Source organism: Ovis canadensis, chromosome 15 (assembly GCF_042477335.2).
Source record: "Ovis canadensis isolate MfBH-ARS-UI-01 breed Bighorn chromosome 15, ARS-UI_OviCan_v2, whole genome shotgun sequence".
Classification (NCBI taxonomy): Eukaryota; Metazoa; Chordata; class Mammalia; order Artiodactyla; family Bovidae; genus Ovis; species Ovis canadensis.
This window is the reverse complement of record NC_091259.1, coordinates 62,790,809-62,804,642: the sequence shown is the minus strand read 5'-3', so window position 1 is coordinate 62,804,642 and position 13,834 is coordinate 62,790,809. Positions and strand designations below refer to the sequence as shown.

General features: G+C 39.1%; 1 protein-coding gene across 2 annotated transcripts in view; it reads left to right on the top strand.

Moving 5' to 3' along the window:
- The window catches only part of THAP12 (THAP domain containing 12), a 29,161-nt gene extending 21,348 nt beyond the window's left edge, over nt 1-7,813 (top strand). The window contains exons 4-5 of one of the 2 annotated variants that reach the window (XM_069553776.1): nt 3,418-3,454; nt 4,925-7,813. In XM_069553776.1, coding sequence (XP_069409877.1) covers nt 3,418-3,454; nt 4,925-6,858 — 1,971 coding nt within the window. In that variant the 3' untranslated portion in view covers nt 6,859-7,813. Of the gene's footprint in view, nt 1-3,417; nt 3,513-4,924 lie in introns of both variants that reach the window. The other variant, XM_069553777.1, reaches the window with a different exon arrangement.
- Nucleotides 7,814-13,834: the final 6,021 nt, after the last annotated feature.

The window sequence follows — 13,834 nt, the reverse complement described above, 5'->3', positions numbered from 1 at the left end:
TATTAATTAGTCATATCCATGAATGGAAAAAAACCCAATAAAATAGCTGTCAAGTAGCAGAGCGTCATTGACAAAGCTACTAGTTCTTTGAAAAGACTTTCAAAACAGGATTTCTCTGGTGGTCCAGGGGCTAAGAGTCGTCACTTCCAAAGCAGGGGGCCCAGGTTTACTCCCTAATCAGGGACCTAGATCCCACATGCCACATGCAACTAAAGGATTTTGCATGCTGTAGTATGGCTCAGCAGTAAAAGAATCTGCCTGGAATACAGGAGACTTTCAGGAGACTCGGGTTTGATCCCTAGGTCAGGAAGCTCCCCTGGAGAAGGAAATGGCAGCCCACACCAGTATTCTTGCCTGGGAAATCCCATGGTCAGAGGACCCTGATGGGCTACAGCCCATGGGGTCGAAAAGAGTTGGACATGACTGAGCAACTAAACAACATGCTGCAGTGAAGATTCGAGATCTCGCGTGCTGCAACTAAGATCCAGCGCAGCCAAGTAAATAAGCACTGAAAAAAGAAAAAGTATAATAATTTAGAAGTGCAGAGAGTAAAAATTTTGAAAAATTTTTAAGATTTTTGTTGTTTTTTTAGAAGAGAACCTGTACATCCTTCCTTAATTACTTGCTAAGTTAGGGTAAGATTATGTATTTCTGGTTAAGAGATTGTTTCCACCAGTTAAAAAAGTTATTTATTTGTTTGACTGTGTGGGGTCTTAGTTGAGGCTCATGGGATCTTCGCTGTATCACGCGGGGTCTTTTAGTGTGGTCCACAGACTCTGTAATTGTGGTGTGCAGCCTCCGTTGCAGTGGCACAAGGGCTTAGTTGCTCTGTGGCATGTGGGGTCCTCGTTCCCTAAGTAGAGATCAAACGTGTGCTACCTGCATGGCAAGGCAGATTCACCACTGGGCCACCAGGAAATCCCGCCACCAATTTTGAAGATCGTTTTTTTTTTAGATTAATTCTAAAGTCTACTGGGTTTTCTGTGTAGTTGATTGTATCATCTATAAATAAGGACAGATTTGCCTCTTCTTTCAGTCTTCCAATTTTAATGTTTTCCATTGCCTGTCTTACTGTTTGGTCAGGATCGTCTCTAGTACTGTATCGAGTAGTCCCAGGAATGTCATGGCTGGTACACTCGTCTTGTTCCATTAAATGTGATGTTTCCATTGGTATTGTTAAATAATTTTTTTTTTATCAAGTTAAAGAAATACCCTTTATTTTCTTTTAGTGCTCATATTAGGAGGTTATTTTTTTGTCTTAACTTATGGAACTTATTGGTATTTTCATTGTATCTGTTCTTTTTTACCCCCCTTCTTTAATGCTTAGTGAATAACATTGATGGATTTGCTGATGTTGAACCATCTTTGCCTAAATGACTGCAGTATATTTCTTTTAATTTTCATATACTGTTCGATTTAGTTGGTCAGTTTTGCGTTTGTAAGTCTTGGCCTGTAATTTCTTTTCGTGTATTCTTCTTACACAGTTATGATATCAGGGATCCGTTGGCCTCAAAATGAGTTAGATAACATTTCTTTTTTTCTCTTTTAATTTTCCTAGAAAAACTTATATAAGGTAGATATTGTCTGCTCTTGAAAGTTAGGTTGAACTTGGTAAAACCATCAGAGGGCTTTGGGTAGATGAGGGAATATTTTAATTACCATTTCTGTTCATTTATTTGTTTCTCTTTCTTCTTGTGCCTTATATGTTTCCAAAACTTTATGAGCTTCATCTAGAGTTTTAGGCTGCTTGCCTTTCTCTGCTCTTAAAATTACCTTAATAGTCTTTTCAAAGAAACAGTAGTGAGTTTTATCACTGATTGCTGTACTTATGAGCTATTTTATTGATTTCTGCTAGATTTGAAGAATTTATTGTTTGGCTCTTCTTTAACTTCTTGAATGTTTAACTTAATTATGTGTATTCAAAGCTATAAATGTCTATATTTTAGCTGTATCCTGCAATTTTAGACACATGTAGTGCTTTCATGGTTCAACTGTGAGTGTTTTGTAGTTTCCCCTACTTCTTTAACATAAGATTGTTTTTGTTTTTAGTTTCTAGACATGGGTTTATTTTGTAAAACTTTTTGCCCCCAAATATTTGATGCATAGAGGGTATGTATATTCTATGGGATATTTTCTAATTTTTTTCATCCATTATTGCTGTTGACATCAATGCCAGTCTCATTCTTGTTCCTTTTTTAGGTGAATGCTTTTTTCTCCTTTAAATATTTTCTTTATATTTGATATTTCAAATTTGACTAAACTATATCTGAATGTGAGGTTTTTTTCTTATCCAGACTTACATTGTACAGTTCTGAGGAATCCTCAGTTTTTATTTCTTCATGCTTTTCTTCCGCTCTGTTTTTTTTCTGGGACTTCTCATAAATGAGTGCTGACACTGCACATCAGCTTTCTTCTTAGTAATATGAAGCAGGGGTGAGGAGCTCAATCACTTCCCATCCTGTAGCTATCATTTCCTGTTCTCTGCCCCTCAAAGAACCTCAGATATCTTACAGCAGGCTCACTTCCAGATCTGCCATCCTTGTAACTCCACAGCCCATAGGATAAGGAGGGAATGTTCCAGACTGGCTAACCTGCTCACCTTTTATCAGTACCATGTCCTGTGCTGCCCAGCAGGTACCCTGCTGTCTCTGGCTGTCACTGGTACTGCTACTTTCATGCCCTACAATAGTAATGGGGTGGGGTGTGAGCTAATAATTACAGTGGGTTAGAGGGAGAAAAGCACACATTTGGAAAGTTCTCCCTCAGTCTAAGCCTGAATATGCCACTTGGCTCTCTATGCTATTTATATCCATTTCTCTTCCATTTTGGCATTGTCACTTTCTGCTTCTCAGAGATTGCTCACAGCTTTTGTGTTAGGTTCTGGACTCCAGCAACTCCCTTTTATATGACATCCCCTGGGGTTAGACTAGGGGAGAGGGGCATGATTTATGGACCTTGAGTTTGACCTTAAATGCCGTCATATACGTTCATGCCTTTTATTAGCCAGCACATACTTGTAACCTCAAGTTATGATGATTTAGGTATAAAGTACTTAAATGATGTATTCTTTACCCTCTAGTATTTTATTATAAACTTGGAGTCATTAGCAGATGATTCTAGTTTGCTTGTCATCTGTCTGTTTGAAGAATGTATTCTTTATGAAGAATTTATGCTCTTGAAAGAATTAAATTTGGGACTTCCCAGGTGGTCCAGTAGTTAAGATTTCATACTTCTACTGCAGGGGGCACAGGTTCAGTTCCTGGTCAGGAAACTTAAGATTCCACATGCTGCATGGCATGGCCAAAAAAAAAAAAGAATTAAATTTGACTCATAATATGCTTTTTACTTGAGTCTGTGATGATATATTGGAGTTCAGTTTTCTTAAAGATATTTTTTTCTCTTTTTCTTATCATTTAGAGTGAAGATGAAATCAGGACACTGAAACAGAAAAAAAGTAAGTGATAGTGTTAATGACTCAACTTCTGAATGCCTTTTTAAAAGGCCTTGACCTGGTAAGGACAAATAAATATGTTTTATGTCCAAAAACCTATTGTGAGAATGATGTAAGAGTGTGGTAGGCATTGTCCTGTGGTCTGAAATTGTCTGTGAGATAAAAATCTTAGCTCAGTTAGTCTTTATTGAATACCACTATGCCATGCACTTGGCCTTCTCTCTTTCCACTAGGTGCTCCCAGTGTGGTAGGGTGCAAGGCAGAGTAAGTATCTCGCTGTAGGGAAGGAAAGGAGCCGAATCTCACAGGTCCATGCCACCTGTGGTGCATACTAAGTTCTTGGTAAAAATTTAAAGACTCAGTGCTGTTGAGACTTGGCTTTACAGAGAGTAAGAGTCACAGTAGCTGTTCTCCAGGTGCTGATGTCTGAGCTGTGTCACCAGAAAATAAGGACTAGAGGGGGTTTTGTTCGTACCAATTTTTACTTTTAATCTTCCTTTCCTATCTCTTCCTACTACTGCTGTTATTATTAACCCAACTTTTTACTGAGTGCTTACTGTGTGCCAAGTCATTAAGAGCTTTGCATATATTAATTCATGTAATTCTCACGGTAGCCCTGAGGTAAGTACTATTATTTTCCCCCTTTATAGCTGAAGAGACATGGAGTCAGGCAAAGAAAGGAGTGAAGGATATTTGTGTCTTGAAACAGGGTGCCAGATTTGGGGAACTACACATTCATTTTGTTTTGGAGCTTCTATGAACCCATGATGGTTAAAAAATGATGGTTAAAAAAGGGGCCACAGGGGCCAGGACTTACAGGGTTGTGAGTATGACTATGGTCAGAACCCTTAACCTCAGGGCTTCAGTTCTCCCATCTACATATGAAGAGATTTCTATTAATAATATACTAATAGTGCCCTAGAAATTGCATGAATATAATTTGTAGTATATGGTCTCATCTCCCATATAAAAGTATTGCTTAAAAGTGTCAGCATGGACCTTGGAGCCAGACAAGCTTGGATTTGAATTTTCACCTCTGTCTGTGACCTTGGCAGTTATTTACTGTCCTCATTTGTAAATGGGGTTGATAACATGCCTGTAGAGGGAGCAGTCTGCTACATATAAGAGGACAACACAGTGCCTCAGTAAATGTTAGTCCTTCCGGTCCTTTTTGTGACGGCGTGGACTGTTATTACTCTGTATATGTAATGTGCCTTCTTAAATTTATAAGAAATTGTTCCTCTCATAATAGCATTGACATGTAGGATGAATATATATTCATTCACAGTATTTGTCTCCTCCACTAGAGTGTGTCTTAATTTAATCTCTGCATCTTAGTCTGTGGTCTAGTAGGTGCCTCGTGAGTGTTGAATGAATGAATTTGTGAATTTTAAATATTTAACCAGTCAAATATGTAATTTTTTGTTTGTATGATTCCTTATGAACCTGCTTATATAATTCTTTGTTTTCCAGTTGATGAAACTTCTGAACAGGAACCAAAACATAAGGAAATAAACAACAGCAATGCTCAGAATCCCAGTGCAGAAGAAGGGGGTGAAGAGCAGGATGAAGACATTTTACCTTTAACTCTTGAAGAGAAGGAAAACAAAGAATATTTAAAATCTTTATTTGAAATTTTGATTCTTATGGGAAAACAAAACATACCTCTGGATGGACATGAAGCTGATGAAATCCCAGAAGGTCTTTTTACTCCTGATAACTTTCAAGCACTGCTAGAGTGCCGAATCAATTCTGGTGAAGAGGTTCTGAGAAAGCGCTTTGAGACAACAGCAGTTAACACATTGTTCTGTTCCAAAACACAGCAGAAACAGATGCTGGAGATCTGTGAGAGCTGCATTCGGGAAGAAACCCTCAGGGAAGTAAGAGATTCTCACTTCTTTTCCATCATCACTGATGATGTGGTGGACATAGCAGGGGAAGAGCACCTGCCTGTGTTGGTGAGGTTTGTTGACGAAGCTCACAACCTGAGAGAGGAATTCGTAGGCTTCCTGCCTTATGAAGCTGATGCAGAAATTTTGGCTGTGAAATTTCACACTACAATAACTGAGAAATGGGGATTAAACATGGAGTACTGTCGTGGCCAGGCTTACATTGTATCTAGTGGATTTTCATCCAAAATGAAAGTTGTTGCTTCTAGACTTTTAGAGAAATATCCCCAAGCTATCTACACACTCTGCTCTTCCTGTGCCTTAAATATGTGGTTGGCAAAATCAGTGCCTGTTATGGGAGTATCTGTTGCATTAGGAACAATTGAAGAAGTTTGTTCTTTTTTTCATCGATCACCACAACTGCTTTTAGAGCTTGAAAGTGTAATTTCTGTCCTCTTTCAGAACAATGAAGAAAGGGGCAAAGAACTGAAGGAAATTTGCCATTCTCAGTGGACAGGCAGGCATGATGCTTTTGAAATCTTAGTGGACCTCCTACAAGCACTTGTTTTATGTTTAGATGGTATAAATAGTGACACAAATGTTAGATGGAATAACTGTATAGCTGGCCGAGCATTTGTGCTCTGTAGTGCGGTAACAGATTTTGATTTCATTGTTACCATTGTTGTTCTTAAAAATGTTTTATCTTTTACAAGAGCTTTTGGGAAAAATCTTCAGGGGCAAACCTCTGATGTCTTTTTTGCAGCCAGTAGCTTGACTGCAGTGTTACACTCACTAAATGAAGTGATGGAAAATATTGAAGTTTATCATGAATTTTGGTTTGAGGAAGCCACAAATTTGGCAACCAAACTTGATATTCAGATGAAACTCCCAGGGAAATTTCGCAGAGCTCAACACAGTAACCTGGAATCTCAGCTAACCTCTGAGAGTTATTATAAAGAAACTCTAAGTGTTCCAACTGTGGAACACATTATTCAGGAACTGAAGGATATATTCTCAGAACAGCACCTCAAAGCGCTTAAATGCTTATCCCTGGTACCCTCTGTCATGGGACAGCTCAAATTCAATACATCAGAGGAGCACCATGCTGACATGTACCGAAGTGACTTACCTAATCCTGACACACTCTCTGCTGAGCTGCATTGTTGGAGAATCAAATGGAAACACAGAGGGAAAGATATAGAACTTCCATCCACTATTTATGAAGCCCTTCATCTGCCAGACATCAAGTTTTTTCCTAATGTTTATGCATTGCTGAAAGTCCTTTGTATTCTTCCTGTGATGAAAGTTGAGAATGAACGCTATGAAAATGGGCGAAAGCGTCTCAAAGCATACTTGAGGAATACTTTGACAGATCAAAGATCAAGTAACTTGGCTTTGCTTAACATAAATTTTGATATAAAACACGATTTGGATTTAATGGTGGATACATATATCAAACTGTATACAAGTAAGTCAGAGCTTCCTACAGATAATTCAGAAACCATTGAAAATACCTAAGAGACTTTTAACCTAGACTGTCTCTTATATTTGATATTCCAAAAAAAAAATGTAAGAAATTAAAAAATATCTTACAGAAAAGTTGTAAGGGTAGGCCGCTTAATCACTGAATATCTTGACCTGTAGGCCTCCCGTTGAGTACATTAGTCATTGATAATCTGCCTGTTTAAATGGCCTATTTGAATGCCCATGCTTTGGAGACCTAACTGTTCTTCCAGAAGATAGCATTGAAAGTACCATATTACAGTTTTATGTGATCTCTGCTAATGGCACTTTGGAATTGTTTTAGTTAAGTGATTTTAGACATTACGTTTATCACTGTGGATCAAATTGTCAGGTATTAAGTTATCAGATCTTTGAAAAAATAAAATTACAGGAGGTATGGGAGGAAGGAATGCATTTTGTAAAATGTTACAGTGAAGCTCATGACTGACTTTTAAATAATAGGAGTTATAAGTCTGCTATTAAAAATCTGTAAAGGACAGTTAAGAAAATTATCAGACTATAAGAGAAACGTGTTAGCTTGTCCAACAAGGATTTCAGTGTAGATTTTCTCTTTATCAAATGAAGTTAAAGCAACAAGTTAAAATTTGAATGGGAGAGCCTGCCATTGTTGTTCCACATCTGGTATTGCTGTTTACATTCCTTTATTGAGCCTACGTCTTTGTAAGCTTTTTGGCAGGTATGTGTTGAACACTTCAGTTTCATGGTCAAGAAAGGATCAGAGGCCATGGATACTGACAGCTGATTTGTCTGTTTTCTTCTGCTTTTTCCATGACTCTATCTACTGCCTCATCTTGATTTACAAGCAAAGCCTAGAAAGTCTACAAAAATAAGTGTTTTGTAGTTTATCTAGGAATAATACAGAAAATATTGCTGTTATTTTTGGTGAAGAAAATCAATTTTGTATAGTTTATTTCAACCTAAATAAAATGTGAATTTTGTGTAAAGTTCAGATATTTTTTTTTGGTGTGGACAAAACAGATTCTTGTGATAAAATTCTCTTTTCAAAAATATCACCTTCACAATTGAAGATAAGTTCTTTAAAAACCTATTTAAATTGTGAAGTCATTAAATGTAAGATTTATCTAACTTTTAAAACATTATATGTTATATGACCCCTGATATAGTTAATTTTTACATAATTGTTGCTGGCTAAAATGTAAATGAATGAATATTGCAGAGACATTGAATTGTTTATGTTGGGATAAGTGCTGTTCGAGCTTCAGAAAACAGGGTGAGAGTGTATTTGCCAGTTGCTGGGTCTTACTGATGGTAGTAGTGGCCACAGGACTGGAAAAAGTCAGTTTTCATTCCAATCCCAAAGAAAGGCAGTGCCAAAGAATGCTCAAACTACCACACAACTGCACTCATCTCACACACTAGTAAAGTAATGCTCAAAATTCCCCAAGCCAGGCTTCAGCAATACGTGCACCGTGAACTTCCAGATGTTCAAGCTAGTTTTAGAAAAGGCAGAGGAACCAGAATTCAAATTGCCAACATCCACTGGATCATCGAAAAAGCAAGAGAGTTCCAGAAGAACATCTATTTCTGCTTTGACTATGCCAAAGCCTTTGACTGTGTGGATCACAATAAACTGTGGAAAATTCTGAAGGAGATGGGAATACCAGACCACCTGACCTGCCTCTTGAGAAACTTATATGCAGGTCAGGAAGCAACAGTTAGAACTGGACATGGAACAACAGACTGGTTCCAAATAGGAAAAGGAGTATGTCAAGGCTGTATATTGTCACCCTGCTTATTTAACTTCTATGCAGAGTACATCATGAGAAACGCTGGGCTGGAAGAAGGACAAGCTGGAATCAAGATTGCTGGGAGAAATATCAATAACCTCAGATATGCAGATGACACCACCCTTATGGCAGAAAGTGAAGAGGAACTAAAGAGCCTCTTGATGAAAGTGAAAGTGGAGAGTGAAAAAGTTGGATTAAAGCTCAACATTCAGAAAACAAAGATCATGGCATCCAGTCCCATCACTTCATGGGAAATAGATGAGGAAACAGTGGAAACAGTGTCAGACTTTATTTTGGGGGGCTCCAAAATCACTGCAGATGGTGACTGCAGCCATGAAATTAAAAGACGCTTACTCCTTGGAAGGAAAGTTATGACCAACCTAGATAGCATATTAAAAAGTAGAGACATTACTTTGCCAACAAAGGTCCATCTAGTCGAGGCTATGGTTTTTCCAGTGGTCATGTATGGATGTGAGAGTTGGACTGTGAAGAAAGCTGAGTGCCGAAGAATTGATGCTTTTGAACTGTGGTGTTGGAGAAGACTCTTGAGAGTCCCTTGGACTGCAAGGAGATCCAACCAGTCCATTCTGAAGGAGATCGACCCTGGGATTTCTTTGGAAGGAATGATGCTAAAGCTGAAACTCCAATACTTTGGCCACCTCATGGGAAGAGTTGACTCATTGGAAAAGACCCTGATGCTGGGAGGGACTGGGGGCAGGAGGAAAAGGGGACAACAGGGGATGAGATGGCTGGATGGCATATACCGACTTGATGGACATGAGTTTGAGTAAACTCTGGGAGTTGGTGATGGACAGGGAGGCCTGGCGAGCTGCACATCGTGGGATCGCAGAGTCAGACACGACTGAGCAACAACTGAACTGAACTGATAGTAGTGCATTTTCTTCTTTAAGACAAACAGGGCAGATGTGTCAATCAGGACGCATTACCCAGGCAAGCTATAAAAATGATAACAGGGTTTTTCTTATATCCAAAGCTCTAAGAGGTACCTCTGTCTTTGACAGAACTGTTCAGGTTCATGATGGCAGGATGACAGAGGAGGAGACACAGAGCAGGCCTTTTAATGGCTGCATCTAGTTCTTAGGACACTTAAGTAGCAGTTTGACCTTGGCAGATTGTGTAATCTGGGTATATTTCCTCAACTGTAAAACCACACGCCGCGCTATGAGGGTTAGATAATTTATCATCAATCATCTATTACTACTTAACAGTATCCCAAAATTTAGTGGCTTAAAAAGAAAAAAAAAAAGCTAAACCACCGGTTTTGAATAGTTCTTTTGCTGATCTCATCTGGGCTCTTCATTCAGTTGGCAGATTGGCTGGGGTCCTGGGACAACTGGGCCTGTCCATGTGGTCTTTTATTCTGGGCTTGTGGCATGGTTATAGGGACTTACCTGGTGGCTCAGACAGTAAAGAGTCTGCCTGCAATGCGAGAGACCCAGGTTCAATCCTTGGGTTGGGAAGATCCCCTGGAAAACGGTGTGGCAACCCACTCCAGTATTCTTGCCTGGAGAATTCCATGGACAGAGGAGCCTAGTGGGCTACAGTCCATGGGATCACAAAGAATGGGACACAGCTGAGCTACTAACACTTCTGGTCTCAGAGTACAAGAAGGCAGAGGCAATAGCTTCAAACCATGGGCTCCAAAACTCACAGAATGTCACTTTCAGCACATATTTTGGTCAAAACAAGTCACAAGGCTGGCTAAGATAAGGATAATAGAAGGGATAAGGATAATAGACTCCTCATCGTTATGACCAGAACTGTAAAATAGGGACCTGTTTTCAGTGTGCTATAATCATCCAAAACATTCATGTAGCAAGCATTGATTAAGCTTTTAAGATGCCTACCATTTGTTTTCATAATTCTCCAAGTTAATTGGGGAATTTATTAAAAGCTTGAAAACCCTGATTTGTTAAGCATCTTCATAAACTCTGGTCTTGGAAGGTAGATTGACTCTATAGTAGTCTCTCCATAGATGAAATAGAGATTATCATTTTTGCAAGATTAGATAGAGGTTGGTGTTCAGTTCAGTTCAGTCACTCAGTCATGTCTGACTCTTTGCAACCCTATAGACTACAGCACGCCAGGCTTCCCTGTCCTTTACCATCTCGTGGAGCTTGCTCAAACTCATGTCCATTGAGCCAGTGATACCATCCAACCATCTCGTCTTCTGTCGTCCCCTTCTCTTCCCTCCTTCAATCTTTCTCAGCATCAGGGTTTTTCTAATGAGTCAACTCTTCACATCAGGTGACCAAAGTATTGGAGCTTCAGCTTCAGCATCAGTCCTTCCAATGAGTCAGTTCAGTTCAGTTGCTCAGTTGTGTCTGACTCTTTGTGACCCCATGGACTGCAGCACTCCAGGCCTCCCTGTCCACCACCAACTCCCAGAGCTTACTCAAACTCATGTCCATTGAGTCGATGTCATCCATGTCAACCATCTCATCCTCTCTCATCCCCTTCTCCCACCTTCTATCTTTCCCAGCATCCGGGTCAGTTCTTCTCATCAGGTGGCCAAAGTATTGGAGTTTTAGTTTCAGCATCAGTCCTTGCAAGGAATATCCAGGACAGATTTCTTTTTGGATGGACTGGTTGGATCTCCTTCCAGTCCAAGGGACTCTCAAGAGTTTTCTCTAACACCACAGTTCAAAAGCATCAGTTCTTTGGCTCTCAGCTTTTTTTATAGTCCAACTCTCATATCCATACATGACTACTGGAAAAACCATAGCCTTGACTAGACAGACTTTGTTGGCAATGTCTCTACTTTTTAATATGCTATCTAGGTTGGTCGCAACTTTTCTTCCAAGGAGCAAGTGTCTTTTAACTTCTTGGCTGTAGTCACCATCTGCAGTGATTTTGGAGCTCAAAAAATAAAGTCTGTCACTGTTTCCACTGTTTCCCTATTTCCCATGAAGTGATGGGACCAGATGGGACCATGATCTTAGTTTTCTGAATGTTGAGCTTTAAGCCAACTTTTTCACTGTCCTTTTCACTTTCATCAAGAGGCTCTTTAGTTCTTTGTTTTCTGCCATAAGGGTGGTGTCATCTGCATATCTGAGGTTATTGATATTTCTCCCAGCAATCTTGATTCCAGCTTGTGCTTCCTCCAGCCCAGCATTTCTCATGATGTAGTCTGCATAGAAGTTAAATAAGCAGGGTGACCATATTCAGCCTTGATGTACTCCTTTTCCTATTTGGAAACAATCTGTTGTTCCATGTCCAGTTTTAACTGTTGCTTCTTGACCTGCATACAGATTTCTCAGACTTCAGGTCAAGTGGTCTAGTATTCCCATCTCTTTAAGATATTTCCACAGTTTGTTGTGATCCACACAGTCAAAGGCTTTGGCATAGTCAATAAAGCAGAAATAGGTGTTTTTCTGGAACTCTTGCTTTTTTGATGCTCCAACAAATGTTGGCAATTTGATCTCTGGTTCCTCTGCCTTTTCTAAAACCAGCTTGAACATCTGGAAGTTCACAGTTCATATACTGTGGAAGCCTGGCTTGGAGAATTTTGAGCATTACTTTACTAGCGTGTGAAATGAGTGCAGTTGTGCAGGAGTTTGAGCATTCTTTGGCATTGCCTTTCTTTGGGATTGGAATGAAAACTGACCTTTTCCAGTCCTGTGGCCACTGCTGCATTTTCCAAATTTGCTGGCATGTTGAATGTAGCACTCTTACAGCATCATCTTTTAGGATTTGAAACAGCTCAACTGGAATTCATCACCTCCACTAGCTTCGTTCATAGTAATGCTTCCTAAGGCCCACTTGACTTCACATTCCAGGATGTCTGGCTCTAGGTGAGTGATCACACCATCGTGATCATCTGAGTCGTGAAGATCTTTTTTGTATAGTTCTTCTGTGTATTCTTGCCTCCTCTTCTTCATATCTTCTGCTTCTCTTAGGTCCATACCATTTCTGTCCTTTATTGTGCCCATCTTTGCATAAAATGTTCCCTTGGTATCTAATTTGCTTGAAGAAATCTCTAGTCTTTCCCATTCTATTATTTTCCTCTATTTCTTTGCATTGATCACTAAGGAAGGCTTTCTTATCTCTTCTTGCATTCTTTGGAACTCTGCATTCAAATGGGTATATCTTTCTTTTTCTCCTCTGCCTTTGGCTTCTCTTCTTTTCTCAGCTATTTGTAAGGCCTCCTTAGACAGCCATTTTGCCTTTTTGCATTTCTTTTTCTAGGGGATGGTCTTGATCCCTGCCTCTGCTACAGTGTCACGAACCTCCATCCATAGTTCTTCAGGTACTCTATTAGATCTAATCCCTTGAATCTATTTGTCACTTCCACTGTATAATCATAAGGGATTTGATTTAGGTCATACCTGAATGGTCTAGTAGTTTTCCCTACTTTGTTCAGTTTAAGTCTGAATTTGGCAATAAGGAGTTCATGATCTGAGCCACAGTCAGCTCCCAGTCTTGTTTTTGCTGACTGTATAGAGCTTCTCCATCTTTGGCTGCAAAGAATATAATCAATCTGATTTTGGTTGGTGTAGTTGGTGTAGTCACTATTTATTCCACAAATATTAGTTGAATGCTTATTGTGTGCCAGGCTTCTGGGTTAACTGCTGGCAATAACCGATGTGCTTTCTTACAGAACTTATAGCCTAGAGCTGGCCCATGGGACTACAGTTGTACTTATAACTGCACACACACGCACAAACATACTTCACAGAGTTAAGTGGATCATATTACTGAAGTTAAAAGAAAATAACACAGGGTACCCATAAAAGCTTTGTGTGATTTTTAAAAGATTGTATATCATATCAAAACAATTTTTAAAAGAGACTAGGAAATATATTCAAGATTTAGCATATATATTTGGAGGAATTTTTGCTTTTGACATATCCACTCTTATTTTGGGGGATAAAAAGTTAAAAAGCCTAACATAGGATTTGTTACCTATAAATGAGAACAAATGCTGTATTGTTATTTTTTTGTAATTTTTATTTCACTCTTAGCAATTACCCCATGAAGTAAGTGATAATTGATTAAGTTGAGAGAGACCCCACTTCCCACCCCTCTTGAGACCAGTGCCTCTGCAGTAACTTAGTTGGATCTGGTTTTTGTTTCATATTAGAGATAGCTACTTTTTAAGTGCTGTTTAAAGTAATTCATTAAACATACAAAAATTGTACTTGGAATGTTTTTTAATAGTTATATATTTTGGAACTTACAAAGCACCTTGATTATATATC